Source organism: Nycticebus coucang, chromosome 20 (assembly GCF_027406575.1).
Source record: "Nycticebus coucang isolate mNycCou1 chromosome 20, mNycCou1.pri, whole genome shotgun sequence".
Lineage (NCBI taxonomy): Eukaryota > Metazoa > Chordata > Mammalia > Primates > Lorisidae > Nycticebus > Nycticebus coucang.
Window position 1 is genome coordinate 48,665,277 of NC_069799.1, and position 18,679 is coordinate 48,683,955.

Sequence of the window (18,679 nt, forward strand, 5' to 3'; positions counted from 1 at the left end):
TAGATGCCTAATAAATATCTGCTAAATTGAAAGCTAATCCCGGGTGTCCTCGGGAGAAAGGTGGTAGCAAATTAGCTAACTGAATATGTGATCTCTTTATTAAATGTAATACATGTATCTACAAGTACTAATTTAAATTTATAGAGCTGGTAAAATTAGTCCATCTTTTTCCATCTCATTTTTTTACCCTTTCCAGGCGGAGTCTGACATTAAAGACAAGGGACCTAGGTGGGATCCTCCTCTTCCTGGACAATCACTTGTCCATCTTTGGATCAATTCGAATTTCACTACTTGGGCCAAATCTAGATATTTTCCTCTTTCCCTGATCACTACCAACCAAGGCAGGATTCCATCTTCCTTGCCTACCCTGCCATCTCTTGCATATTTTTATAGCAGAGTTAACCCATTTTTTATTAGAATCATCTAATTATTCTAGATTATTGGTCGTATTTTCTGAATAATACTGTGAGAAATTTGAGTGTAAGGGTTTTGTATCCTTTATCTCTGTGTCCCCACCGTCAAGCATAAAGCCTGCTGGACAAATGAATTCAAGTGGATTTACTAATATGCCTTTGGAAATACAGACATGAAGACTCAGAAGACGACAGGCAGCTGGGGACCAGTTAGGGGTCAGTGACATCTTGCCTATTTAGGCCATGGAAATGAATGAGAAGACACAGGGGCACATCTAGATGTGAAAGAGGATTTAAATGTTGGGAAAGGGAGGGGATATTAACAAAAGATACTCCAGAATTAGAAGCAGAATTATAAAAAACAGTCTGGTAGAAGTCATGGAAGAAAGACTTTGAGAGGGAAAATGTGAGATGCCAATAAATTCTCAAATAGGATAAAGAACACAAAAGTGGCTGGTGGGTGTTCACTGACATTTGATGTGTCTGTATCAGGACCCTGGCTATAAATGAGAAAAATCGTGAACCTTAGTCTATGACTTTATAGGCTTGAAAAATCGGTACATCACAATGGTGTACGAATAAACATCATCATACCTTTTATTTTCAAAGTTTTTCTTGTAGTCAAATTCCTGGTCATAAATCTGAATGGTGGTTACTGCTGTGTTTTTCATGTTAACAATTTGTTTTCTTTGTTTCCGGACCAGGTGTCCTCTTGCAGCTGAAACAGACAAGCCCAGAGTTGCGTTAATCATAAGAAACAAACAAACATTATTTAAATCAGTAAAAACAAGAGGCTTTAACCATCAGTGTCAAAGAGGAATAAGAAATTAAAGATGCCAAATAAAATGGATTCATTAAAAAATGGGATTCCTTAACAAGACTCTTCTGGATGGAAAGCTAAAGCAATAGAATAACTGAAGTATCTTTCATATTACAGAGAGTGCAAAAATTACACCAAAGTGATAGAAATGAACAAAGTTGATGACAAAATGTAGTCACTTGCTTAAAATTTGCTAGCAATTCATTTTTTGTTTTGTTTTATTTTGTTTTTGCCAAAAATGTCATGTCCAAATGATTTTTGGACATTTTGGCCAATTATCCCTGGAGCCAGATACATTTCAGAATTCAGTTTGAATATGTATTTTTTAACTTTAAAAAGTTAATACAGAGAAAATATATACATTCTGTAACATTCTCCATGCCAGGGCAGTACCCCATAATCAAAGACATGAATATTTCTTCAGAAAAACACAGAATATTTTCACTAAGTGGGATGAATAAAGAACTATAAATAACCTCACTTCACATTGGGGCATGTTTTCCTGCCAAATAAATTATGGAAAATATTTTTTTCCTGAACTTTATGAATTTTGAAATCATGGATAAGGGATTCGATCTCCATTTGATGGGTTTGCATTTTGATGTTTTCGTGAGAAGTTAAGGGCTTAAATTTGCAAAAGAGGCGATGATGCCCATTCCTGATCCACAGGATGGAGACAGAAACCTCAGTGTTCTTCAGAATAAAAGCTGCGAACCATTAAGTGGATCACAAAATTAATTTAGTAAGCCAAATCTAGCATTTAAAAATGAAATGGAAGATAGAGAAACAGAAAATACTAGAATGTATCAGATTATGAAGTAAAATACATTTTTTTTTTTTTTTTTTTTACTATGGGTGTCCAGTCAAAAAAGTTTGAAAGTGTGCCACGCTATGCTAGGCTCCATCTATATTTCATTTCTTAGGGAAAAATAGCAAATGAAATCCAAAGTCCATTAATGCATTTTTAATAAAAATTTGTTAAATAAAGTACAGTTATAATAAATATTATTTCCCCACAGAAAGAAATGGGTGACCTTTAATAAAATAAGATTTAATTAGGTTGTCAAAAATTATGGCAAGTGTAACCTTTATAATGACAATGGGAAGAATCTTATTGTCCGATGAGTTATGATAATCAGATTCTCAAGATCTAGAATTAATTTAATCACCCGCTGTGTCTTGCACAATAGGTCAATTATGTTTCATTAATTCTTGACAGAAAGTTTACAAATGAAATTATTTTATTTACGACAAAACATTTATTCAAATATTAAAAGTGTCAATCACTAAAAACAATTTGATTAGGTTTGCTATAGAGAAAGTTTCAAGGCAATGCAGTCTGGAATTCAATATAAATGTGACATAGGACTGGGAAGTTTGCCTATAAGAAGTGTCATAAGATTTGATTCTATGCCATATCTGAACATAACATTCAGCTTTGTTACCCTGGGAGACGGTCTGAGTGATTACCTGACTGTATTATTATAGCGCTTGCTTTCCTTTTTTCCTGTATTTTTTGGTATCTTCTTGAACCCAAGAATGCTCTGACACAGGCTTGAATCAAAATAAGCTTGTCAATGGCTTCCTTTCGCATTAGATTTAACTGTTCCACATGATAATATTTAAGAAACACCTTAAAAAAATTAAAATAAAATACACATAAAACCATGGCATGTACAAGCGAAGCAGTTGTGTGCTGTGCTTTGAACAACTATTCTAAGTTGTTTTAGATTTTTGAAAATCGCGGTCTTTTACTTCTTTGGCTTGGCAGTGACTATGGCAGTACAGATTTCTATGCTTGAAGAAAATCTTTGAGAAGAAGTGAAAAAGATGGTAATCAGACTGTTTATTTATAACAGGTAATTTTAGGTTTTGTGGGATGGGCCAACAGGAGGGGAGGGTATGGAACTCCTTCAGCACAGTTCTAGCATCCTATTTTCTGGGCTAAGCTAATTTGTATGCTTTTTATTTTTTAAACACCATCATATTTCCCAAATTTAAAAATCTAGCACATTTCACTACATTTTACGGGTTTTAACACAGGTAGGTACAGAACTTCTGTCCTTTATTCATTCCAGGTGGATCTGAGTTTTATATTCCAACTTCTAATACAGTTTTTGAGTTTTGTGTGACTTGAATTTTTAATCTTTCTGTAAAATACATAACTTTAAATGAACATATTAAATGTGTCTCTTTTCTTCAGATACCAGATTTGATGTAAAATGTAATAGCGGATCCTGGATGGAACTGGGTTCTTTATGGGAAAGAATATAATTGTGCATGAGGACGCAGTGACTCCAAACCTGTGTCCTGCCTGTGTGCGTACCCAATTAAACACTGGAAATAAAAAAAAGTCTTACCAATCTAATTGTAAGACAGAGGATAGTTATAGTTATATAGAGTTCCAAACTCTACACATAGTTATATGGAGTCAACAAACTAAATGTTTTGTTGAGACCTACTATTTACTTATCTGCTGGGGACACACAGATGTATGGCCGAGTCACTGTCCTGTGGGGGCTAGGAGTGTTGTCGGTAGAGAAAATAAGACAGAGAAGGGCCCATGTTTAATTAAAATTTGTTAATTAAATCTGCCATGGAGAAAGGAGGACTGACTTTTGATTATCTTTTTTTAATTTAATTTTTATTTATTTTTTTATTAAGTCATATATACGTAGATCATGAATACATTTATGCCTTTGTGGGATTCAATGTGTTGATTATTTGTACAAATTGGAGTGCTTACATTCTACTAATTAACATAGCTTTCACCTCATTTACTTAATCACAGTGTTAAGACATTTGTGTTCAATACTTCATAGATTTGACTTGTACCCTTGCAATGTGCTCCATAGGTGTGAGCCTTTTGATTATCTTTTTTTTTTTTGCAGTTTTTGGCAGGGGCTGGGTTTGAACCCACCACTTCCAGCATATGGGGCCAGTGCCCTACTCCTTTGATCCACAGGCTCCGGCTCTTTTTGATTATCTTAAAATCAACATGAAGGGAAGAACTGAAGTCCTGGAGTATTGCCATCTAAGAATCTTTAGTTCTGTCCTCTTTAGTTCCCCCCAGGAAACAAAGAGGTTTTGTTTGTTTGTTTGTATTAATGGCTAAATTTAGCCAATAAAAGTCACCTCAAAGAGTTTATTGAATTCATCTGGAAAGTCACTTGAACTCAGGTTTTATGGTTGAGTTACAGACCTGGTAACCCTGACTGGAGCATTTTCTTGGCATTCCATTACTTGAAAGCTTGGCCCCATAGGCAAACGGTTGGCAAACAGGTTTTGATTTAATTCAGTTTTAATTTCTATGGGACTCTAGATGTTAATATATTTAGCCCATTCTGCTGTTGACAATTCATTTAAAATTCAATCTGTTTAAAAAGGTCATCATATTTTTTTCTATGGCATTAGAAATGTTCCTATATTAAATACTTTTATCCATGTTAATGAGTTGGAAAAGGTGAAGTGGAAAAATACAAACAGCTTTAACATGCTACTTAAATATCATGGAGAATTAGAACAGCGAAGGGCCTTTTTATAAGTTAAAACTCCATTTGAAGTTAGGCATGTGTTTCAGACCATAAATCATGAGATTTTTGCCTGATGAAATTCATCTTGGTAAGCATCTAAAAGAAAACAGTAGGAATAAGATGCATATTTTTAAATGCCCCACATATTCTCTTACTAAATACTAAAATAAATATGGGTTACTTCTGAATATGTAGGACACTGAGTGTAAGGTCGACTTTATTTTCTTTTTTAACTCACTAAAATTGTTACAGGACTTAATTCTTCATCTGAACATTATTAAAATCCTCCTCCACATCTCTTACCAACAAGACAGCTAATATAAATTTTTTTGCAAATGTGCAAGTTTGTTTGGTTTCCTTCTGTCGTCTGGCTGATAGTGATTATTCCTGAGTGGTCAGTCTCTGGGTAGCTTCCTGCTTTAGCTTGGCTGTCTGCCCCATTCTCCACGGATACATTTAGAATCCACTAAAACACCTGTAGTGCACACTGGTCCCCTGTTTATCCCCTTATCCCCATTTTGTAATGCAAAAAGAATCTTTGAGAAATCCAATGAATCCTTTCTCCAAATAGTAACCTGTCTTACTTCCATATTCAAGATTGGTTACAATTGTTTCCTTTATTCTCCAAGGGATTAAATAAACTAAGATCTCATAAACTTTAAAAGCTAATAGATCAATGTCCAAACACACAGAGTGAATCGAAGAATAATGGTGAATATTTTACCCTGGATAAATTTCAATTTTATGACAGAAAGAGATTTGAGAATTATGGAAAAAAATAAAAATAGGGATCCTATTTATATCACTCTGATTATAGTCTACAGCTGTTTGACTATATTTGGTGGTGATAAAATAGGAAAAACCTATCAATCTGTTTTCTGATAAGTGAAGTATATTCATTGAAAGTTTTATTCTTTTTTTTTTTTATAAACCTTCAAGGTCAATTTTTCTGGTGCTTCTTACGAGAAACCTTTAAGAAGAGCAAAAGTGTTTAATTTTGAGGAAGAAAGAAACCTTTATGGCTTTATAAATTCCCTCCCCTTATTGTAATCTACAGAGTCCGTAACATCAAAAATCTATATTCTCAGTAAATCCATGTTTATTCATTTTCTTCTTGAAAATGATGTGAAAACATTACTTTTGTTTTTCCAAGAGCCCAGTTATCCAGACCAGCTTTTTCCAAGATGGTGGCACAGGTGTCAGGGCTCACTGGAGGCTCTTCACTTGACTTGTAGCAGAGAACAGAGTACCTTGAAATGGAAAAAGGGCCAGTAAGTATTGTACAAAGGTCCAACATCTCAGTGGCCTAGTGGATGCACACAGGTATTCCTAGAACAGCTCTGGGGTAGACCAAACTCCAAACTGATGCAAACCCAGACCAGTCTATTTGTATAAATTTGAGAGTTCTTTTTTCACTTTTGTGGTTGCTTTTCAACTTAATACTGGAATCCCTACACAAATGCTGTTATTAAAAAAAGTGGGCATGCCTGTGGCTCAAAGGAGTAGGATGCTGGCCCCATATGCCAGAGGTGGTGGGTTCAAACCCAGCCCTGGCCAAAAACTGCAAAAAAAAAAATTAGGTGGTTTTTTTTTTGTTTGTTTGTTTTTTAATAAAAAACAACCATTCTCCAGGCAATAAAGGGGCAGGTGCTTTTATTCTTTTTTCACTTTCCAGTGTTAACAGAACACTTGTAGGTGATGTTAAAATTGAGCAAAGGAGTTTACCTTCCCTTTATGATATATACACCTTCCATCATTGTTCTTCCTTGAGTTATTTCCCAGGATAATTCTCTGTTGCGGGGAGTTGCCTTGTGTGTTGCAGGATGGAGTCTAACAGCATCTCAAGCCTCGACCCACTAGACAACAGCAACACTCCACAGCCCCACTAGATAGGAAAACCAAAAATGTCTCCAGAGATTGCCAACTGTCTTTTGAGAGGCAAAATCTTTCCTAGCTCAGAATCACCCGGTATAAACCCAGGCACATAGCAAGTAGCAGAGCCAGGATGAGAACCTGGATTCTCCAACTTCTTAGTGGTACAGAAGCTCAGGCCACTCTATCATTCTGCTAGTGACATATACCCTAGGCTACCTCACAGGGTCTCCCACTGACAACAGAGTCTTTCAGCTTCCGTTAATAGTTATTTTCTCTTTCAATTCATAATTATTTGCACGAACAAAATGCCTCCCTCCTAGACAACTTAAATCATTCTTTCCTATTTCATTCTTATAATTCTCCTGAAGAATTTTTTAATATTCAGATTAATACGAGGGTACACACGATTAGGTTACATTGTTTGTGTTTCAAAGGTAAATAAAGTTCAAGTTGTAGTTGAGCCCTTCATCCAGGGGGTGTGCTGTACAGCAGCCTCACAACATACCCACCAGGTGAGTAACTTACCAATCCTCCTCCCTCCTCCCCTTACCTGTTTTCCTCTCCCCCCATCCCCTCCACTTGAATATGCTTGTGTTTTTCTCTCTTGTGGGCATGTAGTTGTTTTTCTATTGGTTTCATATTAGTATTGAGTACATTGGATGCTTGCATTCCCATGCTTGTAATACTTTACTAAGAAGACTGTATTTCAACTCCATCCAGGCTAATACAAAAGATGCAAAGTTTCCACCTTTTTAAAAGGCTGAATAGTATTCCACAGTATACATAAGGCACAGTTTGTTAACCCACTCCTTGAAGATTTTTTAACATAAGCCGTACAATGGAAACTGAAAAAGAAATCCACATACCGCTTTATAAAGTTAGCAAAAAGTATCCGATGTGAGTATCCCAGCCTTCGAATTCTTGCTGTTTCCAGAATTCCTGTGTAACGGAGCTGTAATAGGACTTTGTCTTTGTCATATTTTCTTGCCTGACGCTCATTATTTGGTTTGATGCAACGGACAAAGTGAGGTTGGCCCACCACCATTTTAGACAGCAAATCCATCAGGGAATACTATAATATGCAACAAAAGAGTAGCATACAAAAACTTAGGAGCCTGCAGGTCTTTCTTTTGATTACAAGAATAAAATGTGAAAAATGAATGTAACAAATGCTGACACTAGTCACAGCAGGTCGAAGGAAATCTGTATTAATGAAAATTTTATTTATAGTATATATTTTAAGATACAAGTCTACAAAAATATAGAGGTAATAACTAGAAACTTTGTTATTAAAAGTTTGCTTATAATCTCTTGAGGCAACTTTAATCAATATTTTAAGTTATTTTTGATATAGTTGGTTTATAAGCAATTATATCTTCTCAGGCTAACCAGCTAGATTGCAATGTTTAGGCACCCAGTGGTTAATTCTGCTTATATATTAACTTTGTTGTCCAATTCTCTTTTTATAGAAAGTATAAGGCTGGGCACAGTGGTTCACGCCTGTAATCCTAGCACTCTGGGAGGCCGAGGTGGGTGAATTGCTGAACTCATGAGTTTGAGACCAGCCTGAGGAAGACTGAGACCCCGTCTCTACTAAAAAATGAAAAACTGAGGTAAGAGGATCCCTTGAGCCTAAAAGTTTGAGGTTGCTGTGATCTGTGACGCCATGGCACTCTATGAAGGGCAACGAAGTGAGACTCTGTCTCAAAAAAAAAAAAAAAGTATAAAAGGGTGGTGCCTGTGGCTCAAAGGAGTAGGGCACTGGCCCCGTTTACTGGAGGTGCCAGGTTCAAACCCAGCCCCGGCCAAAAAAACTGCAAAAAAAAAGTATAAAATTGAAACTAATTCTTCTCAGAATCATCTCTTAGTTTAAAATAGAGAAGTTAATGAAGTTTAATATACATGTATAGGACAAAGATATAAAAGTAAGCAAAGTGATAATCATTTAAATAATCTTTTATAATTTGATCATTTTCTTCTTTATTTTAGGAACATTTTTCTTTCCTTTTCCTTTTTTTTGTCGACAGAGTTTTTCTCTGTTGCCCTGGGGTTGAGTGCTATGGCATCATAGCTCACAGCAACCTCAAACTCTTTGAGCTGAAATGATCCTTTTATCTCAGCCTCCCAAGTAGCTGGGACTACAGGCCCCTGCCACAATGCCTGGCTAGTTTTTCTATTTTTAGTAGAGGCAGGGTCTCACTTTGCTCAGGGTCTCAGACTCTTGAGCTCAAGTGATCCACCCACCTCAGCCTTTTAGCGTGCTAGGATTATAGGCATGAACCCCCGCACCCAGCCTTGGAGTATTTTTTCTAATCACATAGATATGAAAAACATGTTCCACACTAATACCTTATTACAACCATAGTCAATTATTGGACAACTAAATATAACCATATTAGGATAATCATGGTTTAACAAAAGTGGAATCCCAGAAAACTAGTATCTCAAAGGCTAGGATCACATTCATTGGCAGGGTAACTTATGGGCACAGCTGTCTGAGGCTGGGTCTCCGTTAGTGTTGGACATGAACAGCCCATAGTCACAAAGCCAGGGCAAAATAAATGCTGAAACTGGGCAACTGACAAAGCGCTGAATTTGCTTGGCTTCCTCCTGGGCATTGAGACTCAGATGCCATCTTTTCAAACAGCTGGGTCTGCCTCTTCAGAGCCTTTGTTCATTACATTTAGCTGTAAGTCATCATTCCTTTAGTCATGCAAACATCTGCCAGGCACTGGTGATACAAGAGAGATACTCTGAGCAGGAGCAAACTGCAACTTAGCCACTGGTTTTTCTTAGAGACACAGGCATGGTGGTAAACTATATTCATTTCTCTCTGCAGAATAAAAAATAACTTTGAAAACACACTACACACGATGTGCATTTATCTTCTACCATTTTTCACTTCAGCCTGAATATTAAAATGATTTCATGGGCTAATCTGGTTTAAACATACACACAATGTTTGAGGCCAATGACAGCAGTGTGATAATTGTCCTGGATAATTTACTTAAAAAAAAAAAGAAAATAATCTAGCTGTAAATTTTAGCAAGTCAGCTGTGTTGCGTTCGTGATGTAAAGGAAATGTATTAGTAGCAAACATAAGACATTAAGCATATAATTGTACTAGGAGATGATTAAACACACACTGTCTTCTATGAGTGTAGGACTTGAAAAATACATAATAAAAGTATTCACATATTTAAAAAAGTATTTCATGTATCTGTTAGAGATCTGGACATATTCACTGAACAGTTACAGTAAATTTAATTCAATTTCCTTTACCTCTCCCACATTAAATTACATTACTAGACTAGGCATAGTGGTTCATGCCTGTAATCCTAGCACTTTGGGAAGCTGAGGTAGGTGGATTGCTTGAGCTCAGGAGTTCAAGACCAGCCTGGGCAAGAGCAAGACCCCATCTCTGAAAATAGCCCAGTGTTGTGGCCAATGCCTGTAGTTCCAGCTACTAGGAAGGCTGAGGAAAGAGGATCCCTTGAGCCCAGGAGTTTGCAGTTGCTGTGAGCTATGATGCCATGACACTCTACCCAGGGCAACAGAGACTGTCTCAAAATAAATGATACATAAATAAATTATATTACTAATAACTTTTCTTCACTTTTATTGCCTGGTTTATTAGAAGAGATAAACAAGAACTAAATCTAATAATCAGGGAAGGGTTATCTAGAGTTCTCCTTTCTCCCGTTTTGTCCAAGGAAGGAAGGTCATCTCACTTCCATGCTAAGCGTGCTCCCTTCCCATGTTACTGTGTCTCCCTGGTGACTCTTCGCCTTGCCCCCTTCCTACACTGGGTTCTATTTTCCTTTTGATGTTTTCAGCTCTGTATGTGCAAGGTGACATGGAATGGAAAAGGATGCTGGCTCAACCTTGACCTAAACTAATTCAGGAGGAAGAAGAAGAATTGGAAGTTATCACAACATCAAATTAAAAACTCTTTTAGGTTTCATTCCAGTGAGAATGCACTTGGTTCTCTGGACAAATTTTAATCAAGACATAGACTGCCATTTAAGATTGACCTGGGATACAATAATTTTACAGGTGAAATATAACCAAAGTAAACCAAGCCACAGAGTTTTGATAGTATATACTAACATATCCTGTATCTACCAAATAGTAAATGGAATACAATGAAAATCCTCTTTTTTTTATTTTTATTTATTTATTTATTTTTTATTGTTAAATCATAGCTGTGTACATTAGTGCAATCGACTGTACCCATTCTAAGATGCACCATAGATGTGGCCCCACCCATTATTCTCCCTCCACCAAAACCTCCCCTCTCCCTTCCCCTTCCTTGGCCCTTTCCCCATAGTCTTGTGCTATAGTTGGGCTATAGTCTTCATGTGAAAGCTATAATTTAGCTTCATAGTAGGGCTGAGTACATTGGATACTTTTTCTTCCATTCCTGAGATACTTTGCTAAGAAGAATATGTTCCAGCTCCATCCATGTAAACATGAAAGAGGTAAAGTCTCCATCTTTCTTTAAGGCTGCATAGTATTCCATGGTATACATGTACCACAATTTGCTAGTCCATTCGTGGGTCGATGGGCACTTGGGCTTCTTCCATGACTTAGCAATTATGAATTGGGCTGCAATAAATGTTCTGGTACAGATGTCTTTGTTGTATTGTGACTTTTGGTCTTCTGGGTATAAACCTAGTAAAGGAATTATAGAATCAAATGGCAGGTCTATTTTTAGGTCTCTAAGTATTCTCCAAACATCCTTCCAGAAGGAACATATTAGTGGGCATTCCCACCAGCAGTGTAGAAGTGTGCCCTTTCCTCCACATCCACGCCAACATTTCTGGTTTGGGGATTTTGTTATGTGGGCTACTCTTACTGGGGTTAGGTGATATCTCAAAGTAGTTTTGATTTGCATTTCTCTGATGATTAAGGATGATGAGCTTTTATTCATGTGTTTGTAGATCTTATGTCGGTCTTCTTTAGAGAAGTTTCTCTTCACGTCCCTTGCCCACCCTGAGATGGGGTCACGTGTTCTTTTCTTGTTAATACGTTTGAATTCTCTGTGGATTCTGGTTATTAGATCTTTATTGGAGGTATAACCTGCAAATATTTTCTCCCATTCTGAGGGCTGTCTGCTTGCTTTACTCACTATGTTCTTGGCTGTGCAGAAGCTTTTTAGTTTGATCAGGTCCCAGTAGTGTATTTTTGATACTGCTTCAATTGCCTGGGGAGTCCTCCTCATAAAATATTCACCCAGGCTGATTACTTCAAGCGTTTTCCCTGCACTTTCTTCAAGTATTTTTATAGTTTCATATCTTAAGTTTAAATCTTTTATCCAGTGAGAGTCTATCTTAGTTAATGGTGAAAGGTGTGGGTCCAGTTTCAATCTTCTACAGGTTGCCAGCCAATTTACCCAGCACCATTTGTTAAATAGGGAATCTTTTCCCCACTGAATGTTTTTAATTGGCTTGTCAAAGATCAAATAATGGTAAGTAGCTGGATTCATCTCTTGGTTCTCTATTCTGTTCCAGACATCTACTTCTCTGCTTTTGTGCCAGTACCATGCTGTTTTGATCACTATGGATTTATAGTACAGTCTGAGGTCTGGTAGCGTGATTCCTCCTGCTTTGTTTTTTATTTTTATTTTTATTTTTTTTATTTTCTTTTTAATTTTTTTTTTTTTGTAGAGACAGAGTCTCACTGTACTGCCCTCGGGTAGAGTGCCGTGGCCTCACACAGCTCACAGCAACCTCCAACTCCTGGGCTTAAGCAATTCTCTTGCCTCAGCCTCCCGGGCAGCTGGGACTACAGGCGCCCGCCACAATGCTCAGCTACTTTTTGGTTGCAGTTTGGCCGGGGCCGGGTTTGAACCCGCCACCCTCGGTATATGGGGCCGGCGCCTTACCGACTGAGCCACAGGCCCCGCCCCCTGCTTTGTTTTTATTGCTCAGTAATGTTTTGGCTATTCGAGGTTTTTTCTGATTCCATATAAAACGAAGTATTATTTTTTCAAGATCTTTAAAGTATGACAATGGAGCTTTAGTAGGAATTGCATTAAAGTTATATATTGCTTTGGGCAGTATGGACATTTTAACAATGTTGATTCTTCCCAGCCATGAGCATGGTATGTTTTTCCATCTGTTAACATCTTTGGCTATTTCTTAGAGCTTCATAGTTCTCTTTGTAGAGATCTTTCACGTCCTTTGTTAGGTATACTCCCAAATATTTCATCTTCTTTGGCACTACTGTGAAAGGAATAGTCGTTGACTGTTCGGCTTGGTTATTGTTGGTATATATAAAGGCTACAGATTTATGGGTGTTGATTTTGTATCTTGAGACATTGCTATATTCCTTGATCACTTCTAAAAGTTTTGTAGTAGAATCCCTAGTGTTTTCCAGATATATGATCATATCATCTGCGAAGAGTGAAAGTTTGATCTCTTGTGACCCTATGTGGATACTCTTGATCGCCTTTTCTTCCCTAATTGCAATGGCTAAAACTTCAATTACAATGTTAAAGAGCAATGGAGACAATGGGCAACCTTGCCTGGTTCCTGATCTAAGTGGAAATGATTTCAACTTAACTCCATTCAATACGATATTGGCTGTGGGTTTGCTGTAGATGGCCTCTATTAGTTTAAGAAATGTCCCTTCTATATCAATTTTCTTAAGTGTTCTGATCATGAAGCGATGCTGGATATTATCAAAAGCTTTTTCTGCATCAATTGAAAGAATCATATGGTCTTTATTTTTAAGTTTGTTTATGTGTTGAATTACATTTATAGATTTACGTATATTGAACCAGCCTTGAGACACTGGGATAAATCCGACTTGGTCATGGTGTATAATTTTTTTGACGTCTTGTTGGATTCTGTTTGTTAGGATCTTATTGAGTATTTTAGCATCTATATTCATTAGTGATATTGGTCTATAATTTTCTTTTCTTGTTGGGTCTTTCTCTGGTTTGGGGATCAAGGTGATGTTTGCTTCGTAGAATGTGCTGGGTAATATTCCTTCTTTTTCTATATTTTGGAAGAGGTTTAGTAGTATAGGTACTAGTTCTTCTTTAAATGTTTGGTAGAATTCTGATGTAAAGCCATCTGGTCCTGGGCTTTTCTTTTTAGGGAGATTTTGTATAGTTGATGCTATTTCAGAACTTGATATAGGCCTGTTCAACATTTCCACTTTGTTCTGGCTAAGTCTTGGTAGGTGGCGTGCTTCCAGGTATTGGTTGATTTCTTTCAGATTTTCATATTTGTGAGAGTAGAGTTTCTTGTAGTATTCGTTAAGGATTTTTTGAATTTCTGAGGGGTCTGTTGTTATTTCATCATTACCATTTCTGATTGACGAAATTAGAGATTTTACTCTTTTTTTCCTGGTTAGGTTGGCCAAAGGTTTATCTATTTTATTGATCTTTTCAAAAAACCAGGTTTTGGATTTATTGATCTGTTTTATAGTTCTTTTGTTTTCAATGTCATTTAATTCTGCTCTGATTTTGGTTATTTCTTTTCTTCTGCTGCGTTTGGGGTTGAAGTGTTCTTCTTTCTCCAGTAGCTTGAGATGTTTCATTAAGTTATTGACTTCCTCTCTTTCCGTTTTCTTGAGGAAGGTTTGCAGTGCTATAAATTTCCCTCTTAGGACTGCCTTTGCAGTATCCCAGAGGTTCTGGTAATTCGTGTCTTGATTGTTGTTTTGTTCCAAAAATATGGTGATTTCCTTCTTAATCTCATCTATAACCCATGTATCCTTCAGCATAAGGTTGTTTAGCTTCCATGGTTTTGTATGGGTATGCAGGTTCCTGTTGTTATTTAGTTCAACTTTTATTCCATGATGGTCTGAGAAGATGCAAGGAATAATTCCTATTTTTTTAAATTTGCTGAGGTTAGATTTGTGGCCTAGGATGTGGTCGATTTTGGAGTATGTTCTGTGGGCTAATGAGCAGAATGTGTATTCAGTTTTTTGGGGATGAAATGTTCTGTAGATGTCTGTTAAGTCCAGATGTTGAATGGTTGAGTTTAAATCTAAAATTTCTTTGCTTAGCTTCTTTTTGGAGGATCTGTCCAGGACTGCTAAAGGGGTGTTAAAATCTCCAACTACTATGGAAGTGGAGGAAATTGAGTTGCTCATGTCTGTTAGAGTTTCTCTTATAAATTGAGGTGCGTTGTGGTTGGGTGCATAAATATTAATAATTGAGATCTCATCATATTGAGTATTACCTTTAACAAACATGAAGTGTCCATCCTTATCCTTAATTATTTTGGTTGGTTTAAAGCCTACTGCGTCTGCGAACAGGATTGCAACGCCTGCTTTTTTCTGATTTCCATTTGCCTGGAATATAGATGACCATCCCTTCACAGTCTATATCTGTCTTTTAATGTAAGATGCGATTCTTGGATGCAGCAGATATCTGGCTTGAGTTTTTGTATCCAGTCTGCCAACCTATGCCTCTTTAGAGGACAATTTAAACCATTCACATTAATTGAGAGTATTGATAAGCCTTTCGAGAGACCAGGGGACATTTTTAATCCTTTTGCGACTGTGGAAGTTGGAATTTGATCAAAAATTTTTTGGGTGGGTTTACTTTTGTGGTGGAGAATTACGCTGGTCTTTATGGAGGATAGGTCTAAGAATGTCCTGGAGAGCTGGTTTAGTTGTGGCGCATTTCTTCAACATGTGAATGTTGTTGAAGTATTTAATTTCTCCGTCATAAATGAAGTTCAGTTTAGCTGGGTACAGGATCCTGGGTTGACAGTTATTTTGTTTTAGGAGATTAAAAGTCGATGACCATCCTCTTCTAGCTTGAAAGGTTTCAGCAGAGAGATCTGCAGTTATTCTGATATTCTTGCCCTTGTAGGTAATGTTTTTCTCTCGTCTGGCAGCTTTCAGAATTTTCTCCTTCATATTTACTTTAGTGAAATTGATTATGATGTGTCTGGGGGATGTCTTATTCGGGTTGAGTTGTGTTGGAGTTCTGAAACTGTCTGCTATCTGAATTTTGGAATCTCTTGGCATGTCTGGAAAGTTCTCCTTCATAATCTCATGGAGAAGAGACTCTGTGCCTTGTGAAGCCACTTTGTCACTTTCGGGGATCCCTATAAGATGAATATTGGTTTTCTTCAAATTATCCGAGAGCTCTCTGAGAGAGTGGTCTGCTTTTGCTCTCCATTTCTCTTCTTCTTTGAGGGTTTGGGAGCATTTGAAAGCTTTGTCTTCAATTTCAGAAATCCTTTCTTCTGCTTGCTCCATTCTGTTACTGAGGGATTCTACTGTGTTTCTCAGATCTTTGAGGGATGCAACTTCTTGTCTCAATGTGTCGAAATCTTTGGTCATTTGGTCTTTGAATCCGTTGAATTCTTGAGATAACTTTTGGAATTCTAATTCGATCTTATTTGCTATCCAGATCCTGAATTCAATTTCTGACATCTCAGCTATTTGTTTGTGCATGGGGTCTTGTGCTGTTTCTGCCCCATTGATCCTTGGGGGAGTTGATCTACTCTGATTATTCATATTGCCAGTGTTTTTCTGTTGATTTCACCTCATGATTGTTTTTCACTGTTGCCTCTGGCTGTCCTCAGAGTTGGGGAGGTGTCTCTCCAAGATTAGACCCCAGCAGGATCACTCTATTGTTGCTGAATCTTTGTAGGGAGTGACCCTGTGTAGTTCCTCTGGGGCTGCTCTAGCTAGGGAGTTCTGGTTGTGGAAGCAGCTCCGGTTTGTGACACACCCGTATCCAGCAACAGGGCTGGGGGTGGTGTACACGGTTCTGGGAGTGCCAGGCACCCAGTGACTTTGGCACAGAGAGCCCAAGGCTCCAGCAGTCTCTGGCCAGGAGAAGAGCTCTGCGCAGAGGCAGGGAGGGCTCCAAAGGGCACGCAGGTACCAGAGTCCCTGTCCAGATGAATGGGCTAGTGTGGAAGCTTGGAGGACACAGGAGGGAGGACGCAGGGTTGCGTGGCTCCCGCAGTTCCTGGTCAGGGAATGTGGAGGCCCGGTGGGTGCGGGTCCCCGGTTGGGGGTCACTGCACAGCTCTTATGGAGGTCTGGGCGGTGCCAAGCCCAGGAGTTTGAGGTTTCTACGAGCTGTGACGTCATGGCACTCTACCCAGGGCAACAGCCCAAGGCTCCAGTGTGCCAAAACCGTCTCACTCTGCCCCTAAGGATTAAGGCTGTAAGGCAGCTCAGTCCCCGCCTTTAGGTTGCTCAGTCAGTAGGTTACTTTGACCCGCCCAATCCTTGCTCTGAGACCCTGAGGGCGGAGCTTGCCGGGGCAGTTCTTTCACAATGGCTTCCTGCGCCCAGCTCAGTGGCTCAGTCTGGGGCCCCAGACAATGCCCAAAGTTCTCCACACTCCTGCTCAAGCTTTCCCCAAGGCAGTTCAAATGAGTGCCAAGTCCAAGAACACCGAAACAGTTCACAGGTAAGGCCTTTCCGGTTTGCAGTCTCACTGCTGCTTGTACTTATGGTTGTCGGCGTGATTAGGTCGATTGAACACACGCAACCACTTGCCAGTTTTCCACTGTTTTTGTCCTCCTCTTGGGGTCCAGAAGTCCCTTGAGAGCTCCCTGTATCCTCAAAGGGATGATTATAGGCAGATCCCACCGGCCAGAGATGCCTGGAGTCTTGTCTCCCCAGACTCGCTGTTCCCAGTTGCAGGGAAGCTGTTACTCGGTGGCCATCTTTAATCTCCCTCCCCCTCTTTTTTTTTCTTTTTTGAGACAGGGTCTCACTTTGTTGCCCTGGGTAGAGTGCCATGACATCATAGTTCACGGCAACCACAAATTCTTGTGCTTAAGAGATTCTCTTGTCTCAGCCTCCTGAGTAGCTGGGAATACAGGTGCCACCATTTTTTCTATTTTTAGTAGAGATGGGGTCTTGCTCTTGCTCAGGCTAGTCTTGAATGCCTGAGCTCAGGTGATCCACCTGCCGTGGCCTCTCGGAGTGCTAAAATTACAGGGGAGAGCAACCATGCCTGGCCCTAAACACCCTTTTTTGGTAATGTCACTCTGATATTTGTTACTAGCTTTTGATCTATAACTCATTTAGAATAAGTAACATCCCTAAGCACAGCACATCATAACTTAATATCTTACTCTAAAATATGATGCAACTGTTTGTGTTTTCATGTTGGTTGTCTCTCTGGCATGACGTGTAGCATCTCCAGTTTCACCCTAAGAAAACCAAGGAAGATAAGAGATGCTTTAGTATCTACTGTACTTTAGAATGTACAGGAGCATGTGGCATTCCATTTCATACCTTATTTTATGCATTCCAATACATAAAACAGCAAAATGTTGTTGACATTCTTACTTTAAGGTAATGGTTTTGTCTGTCTTACTGGAATTTGAATTGGCCTTACACAGAAAGTGAGTATCTCTGATCCTACCTGGTACATTTTTAGTTGGTCTTATGGTAACATTTCAAAGAAGAGTTAGAAATATATCAGAAATGCATGATTATTTTAGTGATCGGCTATAACATGAACATAACATAAAAATCTGTTCAAACAGAAAAGACCAAGAGGAGAAAAACAAAGGAAAAGCTGTTTGCTTTTAGGAGCCCACAAATGTGTCCATCATGAAGCTTAAATGATTCTTAGACTCACCTCCATGTAAAAAATGCATTTTCTTACCTTTGTCAAGTTGATTGACTTTTCTGAAGTCTTCATTTGATAGTTGATAATATTTTTTGTTTTAGAAGGTGGCAGATTACCTACAGGAATGTAGAAAATATTAATATACCCTTTAGGATCCTTAATGGTTAGAGGATTTTTCCCATTCACTTAAAAGTTAAAATAAGCACTGTTGATCCTGCAGTGTTCATACTCGCATGCTTGGTTATTTGTTCATTGAGACACTTAGGGATAAAATAATATTATGTGAAAATTTACAACAAATTTTACATTTGAAAAACCCCTTTAGCTTGGAAAATGGAAAAAGGGGCAAATATTGGATTTCTTTTGAAATGCTAGAATATATAAAGTGATTATAAGGAAGGCAGCAATTTGTTTCTTCTTTTTTTTTCATGTTAAATTGCATCTGAGTTTTTTGTAATGCAGG

General features: G+C 38.2%; 1 protein-coding gene across 1 annotated transcript in view; it reads right to left on the reverse strand.

Moving 5' to 3' along the window:
• The window catches only part of MYO3A (myosin IIIA), a 206,224-nt gene that overhangs the window by 44,454 nt on the left and 143,091 nt on the right, over positions 1-18,679 (reverse strand). The window contains exons 22-27 of the mRNA XM_053572763.1: positions 18,253-18,332; positions 17,714-17,791; positions 7,508-7,713; positions 5,905-6,016; positions 2,704-2,866; positions 1,008-1,131 (exon numbers count right to left, since the gene is read on the reverse strand). Of these exons, the coding sequence (XP_053428738.1) occupies positions 1,008-1,131; positions 2,704-2,866; positions 5,905-6,016; positions 7,508-7,713; positions 17,714-17,791; positions 18,253-18,332 (763 nt within the window). The remainder of the gene's footprint in view (positions 1-1,007; positions 1,132-2,703; positions 2,867-5,904; positions 6,017-7,507; positions 7,714-17,713; positions 17,792-18,252; positions 18,333-18,679) is intronic.